The sequence below is a fragment of the Brachyhypopomus gauderio genome, unplaced genomic scaffold (genome assembly GCF_052324685.1).
Source record: "Brachyhypopomus gauderio isolate BG-103 unplaced genomic scaffold, BGAUD_0.2 sc64, whole genome shotgun sequence".
Taxonomy (NCBI): domain Eukaryota; kingdom Metazoa; phylum Chordata; class Actinopteri; order Gymnotiformes; family Hypopomidae; genus Brachyhypopomus; species Brachyhypopomus gauderio.
Genome location: NW_027506885.1, coordinates 1,627,323 through 1,652,290, shown reverse-complemented (window position 1 = coordinate 1,652,290; position 24,968 = coordinate 1,627,323). Strand labels below are relative to the sequence as shown.

Here is a 24,968-nt window from a genome sequence, read left to right as displayed (position 1 = left end):
TCTGTGGCAGTGTGTGATGCATTTCAGCAGTGTTGTGTTTTTGATTATGTTCACCGGGATGGGACAGAACAACACTGTGTGGGGAAACGTCTTAGGGGGACACAGGGAAACACCTTAGAGAGACACAGGGGACAGTGTCTCCAGCTGCAGCACACACCCACTGGGCCTCCTGCCTCGTCTCTGCCCAGTTTTACATTACGAAGGAGAACCGGGGCAACGAGGGAACGTGTGTGGGCGTGTCTCGTTGGCCTGTCACCGACGGCAACCACCGCACCACCACGGATATGTGGCTGTACCGCGCCTACAGTGGCAGCCTGTACCACGGCGGCGAGCTCGGGCGAGCTCTACCCTCCTTCACCCAGGGAGACACCATCACCTGCATCCTGGACATGGAGGCACGCACCATCTCTTTTGCCAAGAACAACAGGGTGAGTAGCAGGGGGCTTCAGCCGAGGTGCAGGGAGTCTCTGGGTCTTAGGGGTGGGGTGGGGCGACTTAGGGTCTAAATGTGGGGTTGGGAGTCTCGGGGTCTAAGTGTGGGTTTGGGAGTCTCGGGGTCTAAGGGTGGGGTGGGGAGTACCAGGGTCTAAGGGTGGGATGAGGAGTCTCAGGGTACTGGTGGGGTGGGGCGTCTCGGGGTCTAAGGGTGGGGCGGGGAGTCTCGGGGTCTAAGGGTGGGGCGGGGCGTCTCGGGGTCTAAGGGTGGGGCGGGGAGTCTCGGGGTCTAAGGGTGGGGCGGGGCGTCTCGGGGTCTAAGGGTGGGGCGGGGAGTCTCGGGGTCTAAGGGTGGGGCGGGGCGTCTCGGGGTCTAAGGGTGGGGTGGGGAGTCTCGGGGTACTGGTGGGCTGTCTGTATCTCATCAGGGCTGGAGTTTAGAGTTCAGTGTCATAAGAGTTGCAGGACTGTAAGTGTGTGTAAGAACTGTGTGTGTGTGTAAAGACCTTGTACATCTGAATAAGGAGTGTGTAAGTGTTCGTAAGCACCATATAAGTATGTGTAAGCTGTGTGTATAAGTGCGTCAGGACTTTGTCAGTGCTGGTGCTGAATGCCTGCAGGAACCCAAGTTGGCGTTTGAGGGGGTGGACGTGGGTGAGCTCTACCCCTGCGTGTTGTTCTACAGCAGTAACCCAGGAGAGAAGGTCAGTCCTCACCACACACGCTGTACAGGACCAGACAGAAGAGCTGGGCGCCTGTGATCATTTACCTTCTATAGGCACCTAATATAATACCTAATCACTTGTAGAATAAATTAATTTAATATAATATTTAGGTACATGATAATTATACTGTAATAGTAGTATAATAATAGTACTCCTGGTTATGAAGATTTTAACTCCTCCCCTCACAATCTGATTGGATGCCGCAGCTCTCCTCTCTCCTCCCCTCCCCTGTAGGTGGCGCTGTCTGATCTTCAGATGCGGGGCATGCCGAGTGACCTGTTGCCGGGCGACCCCCTGTGTAGCCCGCGTGCCACGGTGCTGCTGGAGGCCGGGGTGCAGCTGCTCCGACGTCTCCACCACAGCGACCACTGGGCTCCACCCATCAACCTGCAGATCAACCACAGACTGGAGCGAATCGGCGCCGTCCTGAGGGAGGGGGCTCAGAACAGACCGGGTCAGCGCTCAGAACCACGTTACGTTTGTGTTCTCACTGTGGACGTGCGGTGTTGTAAACCCAAACGTGAGATTGTTTCTTGCTGTCCTGTTTGAGCAGGACTTGGCAGGAAGGAGCAGGCGGAAGGTGGTGCGGGTGGAGGAGAGAGGAGTGCCCGGGAGACCTGCTCCGCCCCAGGGAGGAGGAGTCCAGAGCTCCTCGCCGGCCCCGCCTGTCTGTCCGACGGCCAGCTCAGCCTGCTGTGTGCGGAGGTGTGGCCCGTCCTGGCCCTGATCGGGGGAGTGGACAGTGGGCTCCGGGCGGGCGGGGCTTGTCTGCACACGCCCAGTGGGCGTCGGGCCACTCTGTTAGGAGTGTTGAAGGAGGGAAGCACCCTGGCCAAGCTGCAGTGGGAGGAGGCGGATCTGACCGTGAGGTAGGCACACACACACACACACACACACACACACACACACACACACACACGCACGCGTGCACACACACACACAAATACACACACACACACACCACATGCGCACACCACACGTGTGCCCACGCATGCACGCACACACATACACACACACACACATACACACACACACACACATACCACACGCACATACACAGACACACACACACACACAGACACTCACACCACACGCACAGACACAAACGCACGCACAAAACACATGCGTGCACACACACACACACACCTGCATAAGTGCAATTTGGGGACGTATGACATATGTGCTACATTTAGGGACACTGCTTTGCATAGTGTTTTGAGATGAAATGGTTACTTATCTGGGGTGGGTTTCCCGAAACGTTCGTAGCACTAAGAACTTCTTAACCTCATACGTTTTATATGAGGTTACGAAGTACTTAGCGCTACGAACGTTTCGGGAAACCCACCCCTGTGTTGTTTAAAAATAATAAAGAAAGTGCATAATACAGGATTTTTGATAAAACCATTATTTAAATATGTGAAACATTTACCCACTTTTGGGGACAAGTATTATTTAAGTCACTTTTGGGGACGAAGCTTAATACACACACACAAACCTGAACACTGAAATTTGAAGACCTGATAGTCACATTGGGGACAAATAAATAAAGAAGTATACAAACCTTGATTGTCAAAAGACAAAATAAATTCAAAAGGATCATAAGTTTCAGTGCACATTGTTTCATTTAAACAAACACTGAATCTGTATTTAAGCATTCTGACCACATGGATTCTCTTATTCCTTAAACTGTAACGATTCACGGGGCGGGGAGATAGCAGGAGTGACGCAAGTGCAAGATTAGATAGTTTAATAAAAATAACAAGGAACAGACTAGACAGAAAAGACTAACAGGTACATGAAAACCAGCGTAACAGAAACGTCAAACAACAAGACGGCAAAACAGAACCACAACACGACAGAACCACTCTTGACTTAATACAAAACTCAAACACTCGTAACTGTAAGACAGAACAAAAACCACAGAGGACTGACTAACATAAGACTCAGGGTTAACCACACAGGAACAGCTACCAACTCTAACGTAAAGTGTTGGGCTGCAGACAGTAACATAACATAAGGACACCACCGACATTAAACTGAACAACAACACAGAGGAGAAAACTACTGAATACAAAGAGACCGAACGGGAAGCTGAAACAGACACAGAGAACACGTACGGCAGGCAAAACAGAGCGAGGGCAAGGAAGACAGAGGGATGCACTTACTAACAATGACCGACGAGAGCAAAACACTAGGGGGTTTGTATACACTGGAAACAAGACGGTGAAACGAGACTCAGGTGTGTGTGACCAATGACGAGGGCGTGACAGACAGGGGGAGGAACGAATGGGAGCGGGGAGCTAGGCGGGACCAGGGAGGAGGGAGGGGCTGGACGTGACAAACTTTATTTGACAAAGTCAGAAAAACATGTGAACAAAGCACCACCTATATATGTAATGTAACATCGGTGACTAATGCTGTGAGGGCAGCAATCAAACCAAGTCTCAATCCCACGTCTTCTTGGGAGTAAATGTCTGCTGTGACCACCAGACCAGACAGACTTTTTTGTTAATTGTTATAACTGATAATTACATAAAACGTTATAAAATGCTGCAATAAAAATGTATGAACAAGAATCCTTAAAAAAGACAAAAGTCTTTCAACAGCCTTTATTTTATCTCCACTCCATTTTCTTGGTTGCACTGATTAAAAACAGAGAAAGTGTCACAAATTATGAAAAAAACATGCAGGTGTTAAAGCTGAAAAAAACTAATAAGTTGCTTGTTACATTACATTTCTGTTTCTTCAAAGGCATCACAGGTGAGCCAGGTATAGCATCATCAGAATCAGGGCTTATCAGGGCATCATTAGGGCTCCTCACCGTCAAACTCATCCTTGCTGGATGTTTGGTCATCTGGCTTTGTGTCTAGCTTTTCTAAGAAATATGGACAAAATAGCATTTATCCCACAGATATAATAACTCCAGCTGTAAAGATCAGAAATCTAAATTTAGACCCAGTCACCAAACTGCATATACCAACAGTGGTCAACTCCCTCTGGACCCATGTGTTTGTAAAACTGCTTCGTGACGTGTTGTAAAAAGCGCTATATAAATAAATTTGACTCTGTACTCATGTTCCTACTTTATACTAACTGTGCTCACTTCCCAACTTTATACTGACTCCCATAGGAAACATTTAATTGTACAATTCCTTTAATTGTAAAAATATAACTAAATTTGCCCCTCCATTCCACATAGGAATCCATTATTATTACACCTATACATGAAAAGACAGAACAATAGGATTGCATAGTTTCAATCTTGATCTCAAGCTCAAACATGCACTTTTCATAATTAAAATATATGTTAAACTTGATATAAATAAACAGCTAACTTTTAAGAACACACAGAAACATCAACTTACCATCTGGATTAAATGTGATGTCATCTAATTTTTGTCCTTTGAACTCTTGCAGAGATCCTCTCTCCATTGCCATCAATATCTTGGAACCATATTCCTTTGCAAATTTCTTGGCTTAAGTAAAACTGAAACTTTCCGTCCTCTTTTGCCTTTAATTTCAAGACATGTAAAGTGGTTGCACAGCTTTCTCTCCACCTTTGACAAGCAAATGGCAATATTGTCATGTAGTTTTGTCTGATCTCTTGATGTAAAATCTTTCACATGCATCCGGGACACTTCACCTTCTCTTCTCCTGTTGAAGGGGATGCCCTGAGCAAGTGTGGGATGTGATGGATCACAGTACCGATCTCTACTGGAACAACTCGCAAGCTCTTTCTCTGCTTCTTCTTGTTTGCTTTCCAAGTACATATACAATTGTTTGACATCATGGGCAAAGGGAAGCAACTGGGGAGTATTTAATTTCGCTTCTTTATGGCCCCTGAAGAGATGCATTCGTTCCACTGCACTTGATGTACTTGCCTTAAATTTTGCACATTTCCGTCAATTATGGCATTTGACTCCATAATACTGCAGATTTTGTTCAAGTGTCCAAGTTTCAGTGCCAGTGATGGAACACCATAATAATTATTCTTCTCATCATAGACACAAACAGCTTTCACAGCAGTGATGACATGGGGATAATTTGCAGGTGTGATGAAGTCCATTTGTCTCAGTGTGGTCATCCTTGTAGCCTCTTGGAGGAGTCTGCCCAGTTCTCTTAACTTCTGCCGTATATAGTCATGCTTACTTTGATCAGATCCCATTCTTCTAAAAAAATGTTCACCTAACTGCAAAATACACTCATCATTCTTCACAATAAGTGAAACCTCATCGTATGTCATGTTACAGAGGATATCTTTCAAGCCTTTGCTCAAAGGAAGTCCTACTGGTATTGAAAGGGCAGAGGATCGCACATACTTTCTGCCACTTTGAGATTGACTATCATTTGTCACCTTCAATGGGTAGTTCTTTACATGTTTCCATAAGGTCCTTTTGGAATAAAGGCCCTGACAATAGACACAGTGTATAAAATCTTTGGATGACTTTTGTTGGCTGGGACGATAGCAATCTCAATCCCTTCAATCTCATTACTGCATGATTTAGAGTTAAGTGAAGTCTTACTAGTAAGTGTTGGAAACTGCTTCTTGTGTAAAATTCTCACAGAATGAGAAAATATTTTCTTAATAACACAGCTTTCAAAAACATTATGCAGAAGTTTGAACAACATACAATGTAATGAAACTGTCAAGGTCTGGCTCGGATGCCATTCCCCCCAGCCGTCACTGGAGGCAACCAAGTCAGTCCCAGACTTAATCGGGGTAACCAGCAGTGATTCGTCTCAGCTGTTTTTAGGCTTCTTAAGGAAGCTTGTGGAGACTAATCACTGCTGAATCGTTTTGGTTATGCCGCCATGCTTTCAGCCTTTCCCTGCCTTCTCTGCTTGTTGCGTTCGATTGTAAGGTGTCTAACCACCTTTCTCTCTCTTGCTTGTCTTTCACTTATTCGAGTCTCTATCTCCTGCGCTGCTTTCTAGCCAATCTCAAGTTTTCCCCCTACTGTTTTCTTCCTATCCGTTTTACCTGGCATTCCCCTGGCATTCTCAATTTAGTTTTACACGTTGTTTTTTTCTGCATCCTTTGTGTTGCCTTTATTATTTTTTCTTTCCCGTTTCACTACGGTTAAGTTTCGTTTTGCACACGTTGAATTTTCCGTGTTGTTTTTGGTTCTCTTTTCTGCTGAGCTCTTTTGGCTTTGTTGTTTTGAGTTTATTGTTCTACTGTGTGCTCGCGTCTCTCTATCACACTGATGATAGGCTTTGCCTATCTCTCTGTCAGCATGAGCCAGCACTTGGGTCCACCTCTCACTCTGTTTTTTTACACGCAGCGTGTACTCGTTGATATCACCGCGTTACAGAAACATTTCAGTGTACCAAAAAAAGCTATATATTGCCTGTAAACTGACCTCAGAGACTTCAGGTGAATGCGTAGGAGAAGCAGGTACAGCATTTGTCTTAGATGCAAGCTTTAAAGCAATGAGCATAGCAATATTATGAATACATCTGACACAGAAATAATAAAAAATAATACAGAACATTAACAGTGCTATATTTTACTTACCATGTTATCTATTTGGGAAAGACGCCAAGACAACAAAGCCCGTTGTTTTTCAAGTTCAGATCTGTTCACTTCTTTATTTTTGTGAATATATGTAGACTAAAATTGCAAAAACAATACATGAGCAATTCATTTAGGAATATTCAAAATAATGAAAATCACATCTAATAATACCTGAGATTGACTTTTAAAAATATTAAGTTCAGTTCAGCAATATTGTACTAATACTGTAATCAATCAATTGATTTGACTCCTCACCACCATCTTTCTCTTCAGTAATCTGAAAATTGTTTAAAAACAATTATGAGCACACACAAATGAGTGAATTTATACCGATATACAATTCAAAAAGAAACTAGACAAGTTTGGACTACATTATACATTTACAGGTAATATACAGTAAAAAGAATAACAAATGTGTCTCTTGTGAAAGCTACACTGTTGCACAGGCAAAATGGGGACCACACACACACACACACACACACACACACACACACACACACACACACACACACACACATTGAGACCAATTGGGGATCAATCAAAAGTATTTAGAATATAAAGTAGACATTTATACAAGAATTAAATTGGGGACATTACACATGTGTAGTCACAACTGGGGACTACCAACAGAAATCATTACAGCAGTCATATTTGTCAAGTAAATTTAAACTGTGGCCACTACACTTTGGCTTGCTACTTCATATGAGCTGACCTATTAAATAGGCACTAATTGTGACACTGAAGCTGGGTATAGCCTTAGTTGTACTTGCAAATAAGTTAGCAACTAAGTTAGTAACTGGTAGCAGTTAGTATATCAGCTGCTACCAATTTAGTAAATTCTGTATGAAACAGGTGGCACTGGTCACATATTTACAATAAAAGTTGGGCTGGAAATGACCTTAGTCAATAGGGAGGCAAATACAGATTGTATTTAAAATCCTACCTGCATCCACCATGGCCAGTCTGCCTCTCCATAGTCATAGTGCAGCTCGTCACCTGGCATTATATTTCTTAATGCAAAAAGGCATAGATGCAGCCTGCCTTTAACTTCAACTATTTTCATTGTACAATTTGGATGTTTCCTGATATAATTTACAAGCCATCCCAATGACCCATCCTCCTTAGATGCATCCACACTGTATAGAGACAGTACACATCACATTGTCTAGGCCAGGGGTCGACAACCTATGGCACGCGTGGACGCTGGACCAGCGTCAGCAAAAAAAATTATAAATGAATATACATAAATATAGTAATGGATTATACTTTCGCGAGTGACCGTAGCGCGTGACTCCGCACAACTCGCGCGAACGGCGGAGGTGTTTATACTTGGCGACCGATCCCGATATGATACTTAATTTGTGTCCATTTACACCTCCCCTCTGCTAACAATTTACACTGCCCCCCCCCCGGTCAACAATTTAAACTCGCCACCATAGTGGCACACTCATTGACTAGACTTGTTAAAGTTGGCACTCTCAAAGGTTTGACATGTCTCAAAGGTTGCCAACTCCTGGTCTAGGCTGTAAGACTGGCTGTATAGAGACAGTCTTGCTTTGCAGTTTTTCTGGGTAATGAGTTCACCCCTGTACTCAAGTACAAACTGTCCCTTATGTATAAACTCTTTGGCAAGCACTCCACAACCTACAAAGAGCTGCATGTTCGACATCGGCAGATGTTCTTATCTAAAATAACTCAAAAGTACTTTAATACTCATTGAGAAAATGTACAAGCTAACTAGTACAAATAGGATAGTGTCAATGATTACTGTGTGTTTATGAAGTTTATACAATTATTTACAATCAGAGGTGTATAATCCAGGTTCAGAAAGTAAAAGTCCTCACCAGGATTTTGCTTAAGCTTGCTAGATTTTCTAATTAGTGCAATCCAGGTAAAATTAGTGGAATCAACACAATCCAGGAAGCCTGAGCAAAATCCTGGTGAGGACTTTTACTTTCTGAACCTAGATTATACACCTCTGTTTACAATCACCATTCACTTTATTAGGAACACCTCCTAGTGGCTACACTCATTGTACATTTTACCAGCTCTAATTACAATATAGGAGCCCTTTATCATACAACTACATACTGTAGTTCATCTGTTTTTCCGCATACTTTGTTAGCCCCCTTAAACCCTGTCCTTCAAGTTTGTTACACTGCTGCGTCTGACCTGCAGTACTTGTACCAGTGCAACACGCCACCAACACTCCAGTACCACTGCAGTGCTATGATCCACCACCCAAATAAAACTGCTCTGTAGTGAAGCTAACTATTGAAGGACAGGGTGAAAGGCAGATAAAGTATGCAGAGAACCAGTCTGTAGCTGTAGGACTACAAAGTGCTGCTATATGGTACAAGTAGCTGATAAAATGGACAATGCGTGTAGCTACAAGGAGCTGTTCCTAACAAAGTGCTCAATCTTATATAGTTTATTTTTCAATTGAGTTACCTTTTTGTGTATTAATGAAAGAATCTTCAAACGCTGGGTTTGAAGCTGATGCTCTGATAAAATATTCAGCGTAATTTTTATGCCTCAGTCATCTATGCCTTGGTCTACAATGATTCATCATTGAAAACCTGTAAAACAGTGAAAAATATGTTTAATCAGCTCTGCATATAGTAAATTGAAATGAAACTCAGTGTCTACCACAAAATAGGATATCAGTCATTTAAGATTACAAAATAACATTATGATTTAGTACATGTCCTTCTGATTAGCAGAAGGTCTGTGAATAGTGTTATTTAGTGATTCTGTATGTATCATACGTGTGTGTTTATTGTAACCGGTGTCAGAAGAATGTGCAAAGACAGCTAGCTTGTATACAACTGATACGCCAGGTTCTTCCGCTAAAAACAGGAAAGATCCATATTAGGAGGAATGCACCAAGGTTATAATAGTTTTGGATTTTTCATTTTAATTTAGTTATTTAAAAAAACTTTTTTTTCTAATTCAGTTTTAATTAGTTTTTAGAGCATGTTTGCTAGTTTTTATTAGTAAAAAAATTAAGCTTAGTTTTAGTTTAGTTTTCATTAGTTCAAGACAGAGGCGGAAAAAGTACCAAAAAATTGTAATTGAGTAAAAGTATCTTTACTTTGCCTAAATTCTACTCAGAGTAAAAGTAAAATTACCCATCTCAAAATTTACTTGAGTAAAAGTACAAAATTACTTCATTTAAAATGTAATTTGAGTAAAAGTTACTTAGGAGTAGTTACTTTCAGTTATTTAATGCAAAAAAGGATGAGTCATGAATAAAATTCAGCACAAGTTGTTTTAATCGATTTCAAAGCGTATTTAAGTGCACATACACACTTGCAAAAGATCAGCTGGGCTAAGGAACATAATTCCTCACAGCACAAGGACAATCACAACCTGTACCATAAAGTGCAAACAATTTTGAGTCCGATTGTCCAATGGACAACACTATGATAAGAATAAAGAAATTTAAATCACAAATTATTCAAAAAAAAACAAAATGCAACAGAATTCCACTACTCACAATAAAATGACCAAAGGATCTCCCCTCAAAAATAAAAAAATGCACATAGGATCCCACAATTTAAAAGTGCTCACAGGATCCAAATATTCAAAATACAGTGCCCACAGGATCCCAATATTCACAATAAAATGGCCACAGGATGCCACAACTCAAAATAAAATATAAAATGACCACAGGATCCCACATCTCAAAATAAAACAAAATGCGCACAGGATTCCACTATTTAAAACGGTCACAGGATCCAAGTATTCAAAATACAGTGCCCACAGGATCCCACAGCTCCTGATAGATAGAAGATTTAAAGATAGAACAATGTCATCCTTTTGGAAAAAAAGTGCACCAGATTATGACCTGATTATGAGACAATGGAAAGGGTGCTCGCAAGGCAAGGCAATGCCACGCATGTAATGTCGGATGTACCAACAAGTACACACCGAGTCAAAACCAAGAGAGTAGTAAACCCAAGTGCCGATCAAACGCAAAGAGCAAAATGTGTGCGTGCGTCCACACACACATATAAGCAGCAAAACCAATTACACGAGATGCAGAATAAACTCAACACGTAGAAAATAAACTCGACCGCAAAACACACTGGAGAAAAATGCAACAAAAAAGACGCGGAGAAAACTTAACACGAGAAAACGAAACTTAGGACGCCAGGGGAAGTAACTGGCAGCAGGCAGAACGCTGCAACGAAAAAAAATCCTTCCTAAAATAAACAAAGAACAAGGGTGGGTTTCCCGAAACGTTCGTAGCGCTAAGTGCTAAGTATGAAACGTACGAGGTTAAGAAGTACTTAGAGCTACGAACGTTTCGGGAAACCCACCCCAGATAGGAAGCGATAAAGCAGGGGGAAAATATGAAGTAGGCTAGTAAGCAGCGCAGGAGATAGTTACTTGAATAAGTAGTAGAAAAGCAAGAGAGATAAGAAAGAGCATATGGTGGCGAGACACCTAAACACAAGAAATGCAACCAGAGATCATCGAGAAAGGGCTGAGGACATTAAGGCGAGCCAAAACGATTCAGCAGTGCCTGGAGAGTCTAGGACTCACTCGGGTGCCTCTAGTGTTGTTAGGAGGAGCGGCAGCCGAGCCACCCCTGACAACGCAATTGACTTTCAGTTCCGAGACTCATAAGTTTACATTTCTGCCCACATTTACTTTTTCATCATCAAATTTTTTTAGTCAGTAACGTGAGGGGGTTCAAATGTAGCGAAGTAGAACTACTTAGGTAAAAATGTACTTGAGTAAAAGTAAAAATTACATAGTTCAAAAACTACTAAGAAAATTACAAATTACTCATAAAAAGTACTCAATTATAGTAACGTGAGTAAGTGTAATTCGTTACTTTCCACCCCTGGTTCTAGTATTAGTTTTAGTTTTTTTTTATACTTTGGGTTATTGTCAGGTGCAGGATTCAAAAAGTTCAAAGTAAATATTGTGTAATAAAAACTCATCAAAAGATACCATTTTTTAAAATTGTTGAACAACCAACAGTCCACAAGATAGAAGCCTTAAGTGCCAGACTAAGGACAGACACAAACATAGGAGCATAACCCTATTTTGGTTCGTGTGAAAAGCCAAACTTTGAAGGCAATCGAATCACACAGTCGTGTTGACAGGGCAGTCATGGCCTGGTGGTTAGGGAACTGGTCTTGTGACCGGAGGGTCGTGGGTTCGATCCCCAGACCTGAGGCCATGACTAAGGTGCCCCTGAGCAAGGCCCTTAACCCTCAATTGCTCACTTGTATAAAAATGAGATAGAAATGTAAGTCGCTCTGGATAAGGGCGTCTGCCAAAGGCCATAAATGTAAATGTTGACATCCAATCTCAACACATTAACTAGTGCATCCACCCGCTTGCGATTTTTCTGCATATTACCTAATCAGCAACTATTTGATCACTGGTGAAAACGGTCCATTATGGTTCTCCTTCCCGGTGCTACCTAGCTGGGATGGCGCTTCTCTTTCGGCGGAGCTACTCAGAGGCTAGCTTGTCAAGGTACTGGCAGTTAGCCCTATTGTGTGAGCTTTGAGATTCGTGAGATTTTTCCTCTTGAGAACTACTCCATATATTTTATCACCTGTTTCCACTACAAGATATGTAGTCTTTCTCGTAGTCATATTTTTAAAAATCCCATACAGGACTCGCTGTTTTCTCCCAACTTTTGTTGTCGTAATTTTGCAGGCTAGCATGGTGAGCAGGAGCTCTAAACAAGAGACGTGACGGACCATGAGGTGCCGTACGCTTCTGCCAGCTAATATAAAACTTCTAGTGAAAAAAATCGATTTCATATCAGTCCACAAGACAAACACAAAAACAAAGAGTATCCTATCTATAATTTCAGAATATTTTAGTTATTTTTCTAAACATGTAATATAGTTACAGTTAGTTGTTTTTTCTTTTAACTACTGTTATTATTTATTTCAGTTAACGAAAATGTTTTTTTCAATATCAGTTTTCGTTTTTTTGTTTGTTTTCGTTAACATTATAACCTTGGAATACACATGTGAGACAAAAACTCTCTGCTATGCATTCTCTCCTTAATGTTCTCATCGGACTGGCCTCTCTCCTCAGAGTTCTTGTTCTAGATGACTCTCATGCTTTTTTACTTATCTCTTATAACCACATCTGAGTCCTCATCTATTTTCAGGAAATTTTCACGACAATAGCTAGCTACATGTCATATCTTGTTCACCATGTGTATAGCTAACTAGCCCTAGTTATCTAGCTATCTACCCAACACTCTACGATGCAGCTAGCTGGTAAAAACGACTTGTTTATGGGCTCGTAACCAACTAGGTATATTTTCTATCCAGCCATTCTAATATCCTATCTTGCTATTTAACAGTATCAAACATCTCGACTTTTCATTTGATTCCTAGCAAGATAGGAAAAATGTAAACGCATAACCTACTACTATACTATAACCTACTCATACCAAGCACATGGCGATGTTGCATCTTCACCACATGTAGTATAGCTAGCTAACTAACTGTCTTGTATTTTTAGAGTGTCAGCCTGTTGTGCTAGGCTAGCTAGCAAGCTAAAACTAAACATCACACACTCACACCGCACATGCACACACAAAATACACACCACACACCACACACACACACACTCGCACACCCACACACCACATGCACACACTCACACCGTACATGCACACACCACACAAACACCCACACACTACATGCACACACACCACATGCACTCACACCGCACATGTACACACACAAAATACACACACCACATGCACACACACACCACATACACTCACCCACACACACACAAAACCACATGCACACACACTCACACCACACACACACACCATATGCACACACACTCACACAGCACATGCACACACAAAATACACACTCCACATACACACACACCACACACGCACAAAACACATGCACACACACACATACTCATACATGCTACACGCAGCTCGCCAACACACAGATGCACACATGCATGCACTACATATTCCATTTTATTGGCCTCTGTTGCCTGTGTACATTGTCATGCATCTTTATTCCACTCATACTTTACGTGATGTTCACCAGCAGATGACACTGATTTCACATTTGTCTTAATGTGTGGTGCTGTACATCCAGAGCTCCTTGTTCGATCTTCATCTTCTTTTCAGTTTCTTACCCTTTTCTTTCATCTGTCTCTTTATTTCTGCCTAATCATTTTCTTTGTTCTCCTTTTCCCCTCTCTCTCCTTCCCTCTACCTCTCTCCCTCTCTCACTCACTCCCTCCCTCCCTTTCTCTCATTCCCTCTTCTTCAATCTGTCTGTCTCTCTCTCATCCTCTTCCACTATCTCTGTCCCTCCCTCTGTCTCTCTCCTCTTCCTCATCTTCATCTTGCTGTGTGTCATGCCCTGTCCTGCTCCCACTAACCCAAAGCTTCCTGAATTCTTGGTCACCCAGCGACACTCCGCTCTCGTCCCTGGAGCCGTGGGACATGCCTCAGCTGGACGTGACGCGCTGTGCAGGCCTGACGCCCACGGTGCTCTTCGACCTCCTCCTGCTCACCGGCGCCCTGGAGGAGGAGCCTGAGACCAGGGGCGGAGCCGGTGTGGCAGCGGTCTCTGGGAAGTCCCGGAACCGGAGCGTCTCTGAGGGTGGCCCCCGTTGCGATCTTGAGCTGAGACTTGACGAGGACATTGCGTGCGTCATGATGGAGGACGGGTTGACCGGCCCACCGGACCACAGAAAGAGGGAGGACGAGGGAAAAGATGAGCGACAGAGCGAGGCGGACATCCCCCGGACCCCCAGGCCCTCTGCAGACGAGCAGAACAACGCCTCCTGCCTGCCCACCCTGCCCTCGCAGCCCAGACAGGACTTCTTTGCCCTGGAGCTCCGCGCCGTGCGAGTGTCCTACCTCCTCCTGGGGGCGCTCAAGTCCCTGGCTGTGATTCTCAACTGCAGCAAGTTCACCGACCTGCTCCTGATGCCCAAAGCGGAGGTGGGGGTGACGGCGGCTGTGCCGGGCAGCCCCGACCCTGCAGGGTGCCTCCCCGCTGGGCTGTGTGAGCAGAGCGGCGAGCTGAGACCGGTTCTGCAGCTCCTGGTGCACAGCATGGTGAAGTGGGCGGTCCGACCCTGCCCCATCAAACAGCCCTCGTCTCTGGCCGACCTGGAGAGGGCTCAGATCATGATCTTTAAAGGTGCCGTCAGCAGGGGGCAGGACGACGGAGCAGGCAGAGACATCAAAGGTGCCTGGTGCACATAACACGGCCCCTGCTTCTCAGGGAGACCTGTGATCACAGAGTTATTAGATACACACAGCAGGACACCCAGAGCCGGTGTCCTGTGCTACTTTGTTACTCATGGTTGTGGTCTGCATCAGAGGCAGCTGTTGTGCTGAATTTCTTGTGTAATCTTTCCCTCCTGTGGAGATCCAACAGGCCACGCCTCCTCCCAGCCGGTGTCAAAGTCTTCCAGTTCCGTCTCTCTGCACAGCAACGGTTCAGATGGGAACGCCGTCTTCGGCCAATCGGCTTCCTCCTCCACCAACGACCTCACAACCTCCCTCCTCTCTGCTCTGCAGGCGGACGGGCTGGAGAGCTTTAACCCCTTCCTGCCCATCAGCCTCCTGCAGTAAGTATGGTTTTACCCTCCCACACCAGCACACGTGATGTACAACCTTACCACACCAGCACACGTGATGTATTACCTTAACACACCAGCACACGTGATGTATTACCTTACCACACCAGCACACGTGATGTACAACCTTACCACACCAGCACACGTGATGTATTACCTTAACACACCGGCACACGTGATGTATTACCTTAACACACCAGTACACGTGATGTATTACCTTAACACACCAGCACACGTGATGTACAACCTTAACACACCAGCACACGTGATGTACAACCTTAACACACCAGCACACGTGATGTACAACCTTAACACACCAGCACACGTGATATACAACCTTAACACACCAGCACATGTGATGTACAACCTTAACACACCAGCACACCTTATGTGCAACCTTAGCACACCAGCACACGTGATGTACAGCCTTAGCTCACGTGATTTACAGCCTTAACACATGTGATTTACAGCCTTAACACACCAGCACACGTGATTTACAACCTTAACACACCAGCACACGTGATGTACGTGTGTTGCTTTTCCATCATCATATTAAGCTTAGGTCATATTTTCTTTCTTGAAATGAACGTTGGATTGTTGGCTACTGCATGCCAGCACCAAGACCTGCCTTTTGACCAGGGAAAGTGTACAAGGCTCCAGTAGTAATCACACACACACACAAAGAGCTCTCTGATGTGACTGGTTGTTTTTACTCCAGATCACTGTCAGACAGCGGTACATCTGAGACTCAAAATTACACTCTGCTGACAACAAGTGTGAGTGAGAGAGCAGGTGAGTGTGTGTGCATGTGCGTGTTAGTGTGTGCGTGCGTGTGTGGAGAATCATGACCGTGTGCACACTAACCTCTCTAATCACTAGCATGATATCTAACTGTCTTCCCCATGTGCTCAGCGGACCGGTGCGCTGGGTCAGTATTCTCCGTATTCAAAGACCAGACCTCTGGCCTCAACACCAGCACAAAAGTCCTGGAATTCAGAGTTTCTGTACTTTATTTCGTAGTGCTGTGTTGTACAAGTTGTGATAATGAGCTATTTGTTTACTGACTGACATTTTAATAACTCAGAGCTGTTTGTCTCTGAGGAAGCATTTTCACAGGGTTAGATCAGAGCTGCTGAGAGTCCCTTCTGGCTGCTTGGAACTTCTGCATGTGGCTGTTAGCAACTCTTCACTGTGTGTGTGTGTGTGTGTGTGTGTGTGTGTGTGTGTGTGTGTGTGTGTGTGTGTGTGTGTGTGTCTGTCTGTCTCCGCACCTGTGTGTGTGTGTGTGTGTGTGCATGCATGCATGTGTGTGCGTCTCCAGGCGGATGGTGCTGGCCCGTTTCCCTGCGTTGGCTGGGCTGGTTCACGGCCCCATGCTGCCGCCAGGACTCACTCTGGCAGGCTCCGCCTCCTGCGCGGGATTCGCTGAACAGCAGACCAGCTTCCTGGAGCCCTGTGGCCAGACCAGAACCCCCGTGGGTAAGACCCTGGGCTCCAGTCTTGGAGGAGGGCACCCCAGCCTTGAAGCAGGGCACCTCAGTTTTGGGGCGGGGCACCTCAGTTTGGGGGCAGGGCACCCCAGTCTTGATTCAGGGCACCCCAGTCTTGGTGAAAGGCACCTCAGTCTTGAAGCAGGGCACCTCAGTCTTGAGGCAGGGCACCTCAGTCTTGGGGCAGGGCACCCCAGTCTTGAAGCAGGGCACCCCAGTCTTGAAGCAGGGCACCCCCGTCTTGGGGCAGGGCACCCCCGTCTTGGGGCAGGGCACCCCCGTCTTGAAGCAGGGCACCCCAGTCTTGGGCCAGGGCACCCCAGTCTTGGGACAGGGCACCCCAGTCTTGAAGCGGGGCACCCCAGTCTTGAGGCAGGGCACCTCAGTCTTGGGGCAGGGCACCTCAGTCTTGGGGCAGGGCTCTTCAGTCTTGGGGCAGGGCTCTTCAGTCTTGGGGCAGGGCTCTTCAGTCTTGGGGCAGGGCACCCCCGTCTTGAAGCAGGGCACCCCCGTCTTGGGACAGGGCATCCCAGTCTTGGGGCAGGGCACCCCAGTCTTTTACATTTACATTTACATTTATGGCATTTAGCAGACGCTCTTATCCAGAGCGACTTACAACAGTGCTGAGTAGTTGCTTGGAATCTCCAAGGTAGTATAGATAGTCCTGAACACAAGGTACTCTAAGCTGGAAAAACCACTAGACCAGGGGTCTCCAACACGTCGCTCGCGAGCTACCAGTAGCTCGCCACCCCTTTCCGAGTAGCTCGCCAAAGGGCCAATGAATTAAATATAAATTTGTAAACCTAACTGGTCCCATCGAGAAATCTACTTAAATTTATGTCCAATCAAAATTCACAGTTGTCCCTCCCCTTCTAACACTAATTGATTATTCATCAATTATATATCAGTTAGTTCACAATCCGACTGGTTGAGAAGTGTTCTAACCCTGCAGATATGTGTGATAACAGCACGGTATTCTCATCTGTATCACTCCGCGGACGCGTTGTCAAGTAACGGCATGTACATATATTCACGATAACACACTCCCTCTCGTGTTCTATTGCTCAATTAGCTGTCAATCAAAAAGTTAGGCTGCCGTCAATATTGAATAAACCAGGGGTCACCCACATCATGAGTCACCCGCCGACTTGTTTTAAAAATAGCTCACTATAGTGCCATGCACCAAAGCGCTGCATCGTTTATGTTTTTGCTACTATTATAGATTGTCCGCGGTTGCAATAATTGGTATTCAAGAAGTAGCTCCCAGTTTCAAAAAGGTTGGAGACCCCTGCACTAGACGAAAGTCAAATGATACCTAACAATTATGCCAAGTCATTATTATACCTGAATATACACATCATCTGAGGAAAAAGACAGTAAGCAATTCCTATAACCCAATTATGCACAATACCTGAGAAAAAGACAGTAAGCAATACCTATAACAAACACCTGAGGAAAGAGACGATAAAGCACAGTAGACGAAAGCATAATTATGTAAAGTGCACTTGAAAGAGGTGGGTCTTCAGTCGGCGTCTGAAGACAGCAAGTGACTCAGATGTTCGGACACACAAGGGAAGTTCATTCCACCACCTTGGAGCCAGGACAGAGAAAAGTCTTGGGGCAGGGCACCCCAGTCTTGGGGCAGGGCACCCCAGTCTTGAAGCAGGGCACCCCAGTCTTGAGGCAGGGCACCCCAGTCTTGAGGCAGGGCACCCCAGTCTTGGGGCAGGGCACCCCAGTCTTGGGGGAGTGGTGGGCTGGTTTCACCAACATGGTTTATGCCTGGTTGTAAGCTAAGTCAGTCTTTACTCTGTGGGCGTAACTTTCGGACTGTTGCATTAGCGGTTCTGGGACAGTGGTGTTTCACTGCATGGTGAAAGCACAATGGACCCTCACTGCTGTCAACTCTACGAAGTCCCTGTAAACACACGAGCGTCCCCACAAAACACCTCCATGACTGATGTCTTGGGAAGAAGAAAAAACAAAAACACCAGTTTATCTCCTATCTGAAGGATTGCAACAACCATTTGCTATTGTCATGTTTAAAGCAGTTACCATAGAAACAGCATTGAATCTGACTTTATGCAGGAGTTTTAACGTAATGCCCAGAAAGTTGAACAACTTGACGGTGTGAGCAGGCCTGAACGTTGGTGTTGGTACGTCTTTGCCCTGGCGGGTGTCCCTGCGTGACTTAACGTCCCTGCATATACATAACGCCTCGAGGAAGCTACTGTAAAATCCTGCAAATGATGGAACAGCCAGCAATGACACAGTATAACGTGTGCAAGGTCTACCAAACATGCACACACGTATTCAATACTGTGGTCATCAGGTATATTATTGATGTTATGACCCAGAACATTAAAGTGAGGCTCATTGGAGAAGATCTGCAGATGGAGGTTCCCCAGGCCTTCGGTTCGTTTAAAACATGGATGGATCTTAGGAAAATTACTAATTCATTTTATGTGAAGTTGTTCATCTTTGCATGGTGTCTTTTTCACAGCTGACTTGTAAATTCTGTTTGCACTGATATACTTTTGAAGGACCCCTGATATCGTTTAAAGTGATTAAACTCTTTGTCCAAACATGACTTTAATCTAGTATTTCAGAGTATTCCACATTGAGTAATTTGGCAATAAAAGCATTTTCTGATGCCCCCCACAGACCACTCGCAGGTGTTTGTACCTGTCGGGCTGCTCGAAATGGGCTTCTCTGTGAGACACATCTACAGAGCTCTGGATGCGACAGGTACCGTACCACACACACCTGGCTCATCCTGAATAATTAGTGGTTTAGGATACGGTTGACCTTTGACCTGTGGTTCAGGGGTCACAGGGGAGGTGGACAATGCCACGATCGAGATGCTGGCTAGCTGGATGCTGGAGCACCCCCTGACTGAGGACCAGCAGGTAGGCGAGGGCTCGTCAGCAGGTGGCGCCACTGAAACGCCCTCATCAGACGGGCCAGACACTGTACAGTGCCCAGAGTCTCCAGCTACTCTCGGGGAACCCAACGAGAGGTAGACACACACACACACAAACCAGCACGCGTAATTCTGAGATCTTAACGGTTGTTCAGCTTCCACAAGTCAGTGTTTACACGGTGTGTGTGTGTGTGTGTGTGTGTGTGTGTGTGTGTGTGTGTGTGTGTGTGTGTGTGTGTGTGTGTGTGGCAGCCTGTTAGCTGGCCTAGATCTGGTGGAGAGGGAGAACTTCCTCGATGTCCATCTGACGCGGAACAGGCCTCCTCCTGCACGGAGACAGCGCTCAGGACTGAATCAGCGCACCTCCTTCAGGAGAGCAGGTCCTCCCCTCTCTCTCTCACACACACACACACACACACACACACACACACACACACACACACACACACACACACAAGCACAGCTACACACAGCCACGCTGCACTGTTCACACCACACTACAAATCAGTGCATCAACAAATCAGCAAAGACACCATCGTGTGGCCATCTAGTGGACAGACATGGATGTGAACAGTGCCCAGTGATGCTCCTCTGACAGCCGTGATCCTTCATATCGTGGTCAGACCTCTGTGCCATCCATGTCTTTATGGACCTTGCTTTGTGCACTGGTGCACAGTCATGTTGGAAGAGGAAGGGGTCAGCTCCAAACTGTTCTCCTGACAACCGTCAAACCCAGACTGGTCCATCAGATTGCCAGATGGAGAAGCGTGATTCGTTACTCCAGAGAACACGCCTCCACTGCTCTAGAGTCCAGTGGCGGTGTGCTTTACACCACTGCATCCGACGCTGTTCATTGCACTTGGTGATGTATGGGTGCAGCTGGTCGACCATGGAAGCCCATTCCATGAAGCTCTCTGCGCACTGTTCTTGAGCTAATCTGAAGGCCACGTGAAGTTTAGTTGTCTGTAGTGATTGACTCTGCAGAAAGTTGGCGACCACTTTGCACTATACACTTCAGCATCCGCTGACACCGCCCTATCAGTTTATCTATCATGATAAACTTCACGTGTTGGGTGCTGAGGTTAGGAGGTGATGTTGGTTGTTGAGGTTAGGAGGTGATGTCTGATGCTGAGGTTAGGAGGTGATTGATACCCTTTCTGCCCTTCAGACTCCCCGTCTCCTGGCCCGGTACCCGCCCTATACCGGCAGGATGTGGGAGGGTCCGAGTGGCCGGAGCGGGCGGAGACTCACCCGTTTGCGGCGGAGGAGGAGTCTGAGTTGGGCTACATGGATGACTCCTACCAGGAGGAGCCTTACGAGGAGCTGCTGACCCCCGAGTTCGTGGCCTCTGAGCGGGACACGGTCTGGATGGTGGAGGTACGGGCTGCCGTCTGCAGTAGACAGCCAGCATAGTAGTCGAGACAACATGCCGTAGACTTACTTCAGTCTGATGTTTCTCTGCTATCCCCCCCACCCACACACACACACACACACACACCCCCCAGGGAGGGGAGGAGCACTCCGAGGCCCGTGAGATGGTGGAGTGTGAGCTGTGTAACACCCTCACCATGCAGTTCAACGCCCACATGAAGTGCCACCACCCGGGCTGTGGCCAGAGCGCGGGCCGTCGCGGTTACCGGAGCAACGGGGCGTACGTGGACGGCTGGTTCGGTGGCGAGTGTGGCTCGGGGAGCCCCTACTACCTGCTGTGCTCCACCTGCAGGGACAGATACCTGCAGGCCAGCCTGGGAGAACTCCGCTCCAGACGGGACAGGTGAGGGGCAGGGGCTACGCTCCAGGCGGGATAGGTGAGGGGGCGGGGCTATGCTCCAGATGGGACATGTAAGGGGGCGGGGTTATGCTCCATACGGGACAGGTGAGGGTGTGGGGCTACACTCCAGGTTGGACAGGTGAGGGGCGGGGCTATGCTCCATGTGGGATTGGTGAGGGCACGGGGCTGCGCTCCAGGTAGGACAGGTGAGGGGGAGGGGCTACGCTCCAGGTGGGACAGGTGAGGGGGAGGGGCTACGCTCCAGGTGGAACAGGGGAGGGGGAGTGGCTGGGCTGGCTAAGGCTGACGGCCGTGATGGATGACCATCTCTGCTCTTAGATAACCCAGCAGGTTCTTAGTGTTTATATTAAACCAGATAAAGTTGGTTAAAGAAAACCAATTAAAGAGTAAAAATTCTTCTGAAGAATTCAAGACTGTAAGGTTGTAATTACAGGCAGCAAGGTTGTGATGTTATTACAGACAGTAAGGTTGTGATGTTATTGTTTTCATTTGTGATTTTCAGGATAAGGAGTCCGGCATCTGATTTGATTGGTCGGTTGGACAGCGTCTCTGATGGTATGTTGAGTGCCGTCCTCGTGTCCTGTGGCATAGGGTCTCCATTCCTGCCTGTGTGTTGGCAAAACACTGTTTAATGGCTCTGATTTGTAGCATTCTTTTAATCGTGTGTGTGTGTGTGTGTGTATTTGTGTGTGTGTGTGTGTGTGTTAGATGAGTGGGATCCTGCCCACCAGGAGGACTCTGGTTCTGAGCGTCTGACAGGTTTAGAGGACTTTGGGCTGCTGCTGAGGCCCTTGGGTCTCAGTGAGAAGAAGCTGATTCCCGACCCCATTCAGTTCACCGAGCCCGACCCACTCGGGACCCTCGTCACAGGGGACAAAACCCTGCATTGCAAAGGTGACGGCGCCCTCTGCTGACAAAAACCTGCATTACAAATGTAACAGTGCCCTCTGGAGACAAAAATAACAGTGTCCTGCAATGTAAGGACAGAGCTATGAGAGACCTCTGGACACATAAACCTTCGAAGGGAACACTTCCCTTTACAGACAGAGTCTTGCTCCCTCTAGAGGCAGAAACGTGCAGTACACAGGAAACAGTACCCTCAGGTCCTGCTTGAGCCACAGCCTGTGCAGAGAAACTAGGGCTTACAGCAGGGCAGGCTTCACCTGGTTAGGATGGACATTTAACGTGTGTATTTGTGTGTGTGTGTGTGTGTGTGTGTGTGTGTGTGTGTGTATTTGTGTATTTGTGTGCATGTATTTGTGTGCGTGTATTTGTGTGCGTGTGTGTATTTGTGTGTGTGTGTATTTGTGTGTATGTGTGTGTGTGTATTTGTGTGTGTGTGCGTGTGTGTATTTGTGTGTGTGTGTGTATTTGTGTGTGTGTGTGTGTGTGTGTGTGTGCGCGTGTGTATTTGTGTGTGTGTATTTGTGTGTGTATTTGTGTGCGTGTGTGTGTGTGCGTGTGTGTATTTGTGTGTGTGTATTTGTGTGTGTGTGTGTGTTTTTGTGTGTGTGTGTGTGTGTGTGTGTGTGTGTGTGCGCGTGTGTATTTGTGTGTGTGTATTTGTGTGTGTGTGTGTGTGTGTGTGTGTGTGTGTATTTGTGTGTGTGTGTGTGTGTGTATTTGTGTGTGTGTATTTGTGTGTGTGTGTGTTTTTGTGTGTGTGTGTGTGTGTGTGTGTGTGTGTGTGTGCGTGTGTGTGCGTGTGTGTGTAAAGGTGTTGGCGTGGTGAGTACAGAGCTGAAGACCCCGGCGTGTGTGAGTCTGGGGGAGCAGGCAGCATCTCTGCGGGAGCCCCAGGACAGACTGGTAGCCCTACGCCGCATCACCACCACCACACAGATCCTGCTGGCCTACAGCATCGTGCTGAGGGCCCTGTCCCAGACATCTGTCCCTGTCTCCAGGTCTGCACGTCTCCCTGCGCTGCTGCGCTGTGTGTGTGGAAGTCTGTGTGTGTGTGTGTGTGTGTGTGTGTGTGTGTGTGTGATCATTAGTGTGTTGGAGAGTGATGTTCAGTTTTTCTCTCTCCATTTCATCTCTTTCTCTCTCTCTCCATCTGTTTAACTACCATTCTACTTTTCTCCCTCCCTCCCTCCCTCTCTCTCAGCAGTGCAGTGTGTAATCACTCCAGTGGTTTGGAGGCTCTGGGTCTAGGGGACATTCGGATCTTGGTGCGGCTAATGTGTTTAGCGGCGGGGGGGGCGTGTCCACATGGGTGTGGACCAGCAGCCCATTGGTCGGGGCTCTGTGAGTGACCGCTCTGGCTCCACCTTCCTGTCCTTCCTCAGCTCTGCCATTGGCAGTTTGGTGTCTCACAGTCCCACCGCATACAGAGAGCTAGTGGACATTTGCACTCAGGTACTTGCATACTAATTCTTCATGCATACTAAATACCGTATTTTCCAGACTATAAGCCGCTACTTTTTTCCCCACGATTTTTCTTCACCCGTCAGGGAGCGGAACAGAAAGTTAATCAGGTGGTAAGACAAAGTTGTAAATCAAAGAAGAAAGTGCGAATTTTAATTTAGCACATGCAAGCAGCAGGCACGACGGAGAATTTTTTTCAAACAAACATGTGTTGTGACAAATTCCCAGTCCCTGGCAGAATCCGGTTCCCCTCGTTTGCACACGCATAAAGACGCTACAGATGATATTCGGGAGTTACAGTGATTATAACTTAGTTCATTGAGCACTCTAGTTTTGTCCTAACTAGATATTTAGACATAATACTTTGGTGAACTTCGGTATAGCCAGTGTGTATTTTATTAAAAATATTTAACACCCTTGAGCCAGTGTGGATTTCGACATAGATAATGCCGTGCCGTTTGCTGTGATGGATAATTAAAGTCTAGCTCTTATTTATGCATAGAAACATAAATCGACAATATAATCTGTAGTGTTTTTATGCGCAGATAAACAAGGGGAGTCGGAATTCGACACAACACCGGCTGAAAGCCAAAACTGTCGCACATGAAATGCTACAGGCACCGTTCAGAAACTGATCAGTTCAGTTAAATGTATTTAGTTTAGTAGATATGTGCGGCTTTTAGCCCGGTGCAGCTTATACAACATTTTCCATAAAAAAAATACTTTGTAGGTGTGGCTTATATTGAGGTGCGCTCTATAGTCCAGAAAATATGGTACTTTTAAATACTTCATGTTCTGAACCTCTAGCTCCTTGTGACTGGATGAATGTTTTCTCTCTTTTTATTGACTGAAGTCTTCTGCTCTCTCTCTCTCTCTCTCTCTCTCTCTCTCTCTCTCTCCTTCTCTCTCTCTCTCTCTTTTGTGTCCCCCAGTATGTCCTCATCTGCACGCTGATTCTGTTTCTGTGTCTTCACCCTAATTCTTTTTAATTACTGTACATTTGTTTTTAGATAACTGACTTTAAGAATTGGTTCATTAGTAATTGAGTTCTTTGTTTTTTGTAACAACTTTTATTTTATCGTTTTGAGCTATTGGTGTT

The 24,968-nt window shown here is 46.0% G+C and overlaps 1 protein-coding gene across 1 annotated transcript in view; it reads left to right on the top strand.

The window, feature by feature from the left end:
- LOC143490285 (putative E3 ubiquitin-protein ligase HERC1) overlaps positions 1 to 24,968 on the top strand; it is a 108,988-nt gene that overhangs the window by 54,475 nt on the left and 29,545 nt on the right. Inside the window, 17 exon segments of the mRNA XM_076988931.1 lie at positions 189 to 428; positions 1,056 to 1,139; positions 1,395 to 1,614; positions 1,714 to 2,029; positions 14,092 to 14,903; positions 15,087 to 15,288; positions 16,619 to 16,776; positions 19,452 to 19,535; positions 19,614 to 19,806; positions 19,963 to 20,090; positions 20,879 to 21,087; positions 21,216 to 21,484; positions 22,005 to 22,057; positions 22,211 to 22,396; positions 23,220 to 23,406; positions 23,610 to 23,697; positions 23,699 to 23,860. Coding sequence (XP_076845046.1) covers positions 189 to 428; positions 1,056 to 1,139; positions 1,395 to 1,614; positions 1,714 to 2,029; positions 14,092 to 14,903; positions 15,087 to 15,288; positions 16,619 to 16,776; positions 19,452 to 19,535; positions 19,614 to 19,806; positions 19,963 to 20,090; positions 20,879 to 21,087; positions 21,216 to 21,484; positions 22,005 to 22,057; positions 22,211 to 22,396; positions 23,220 to 23,406; positions 23,610 to 23,697; positions 23,699 to 23,860 — 3,591 coding nt within the window.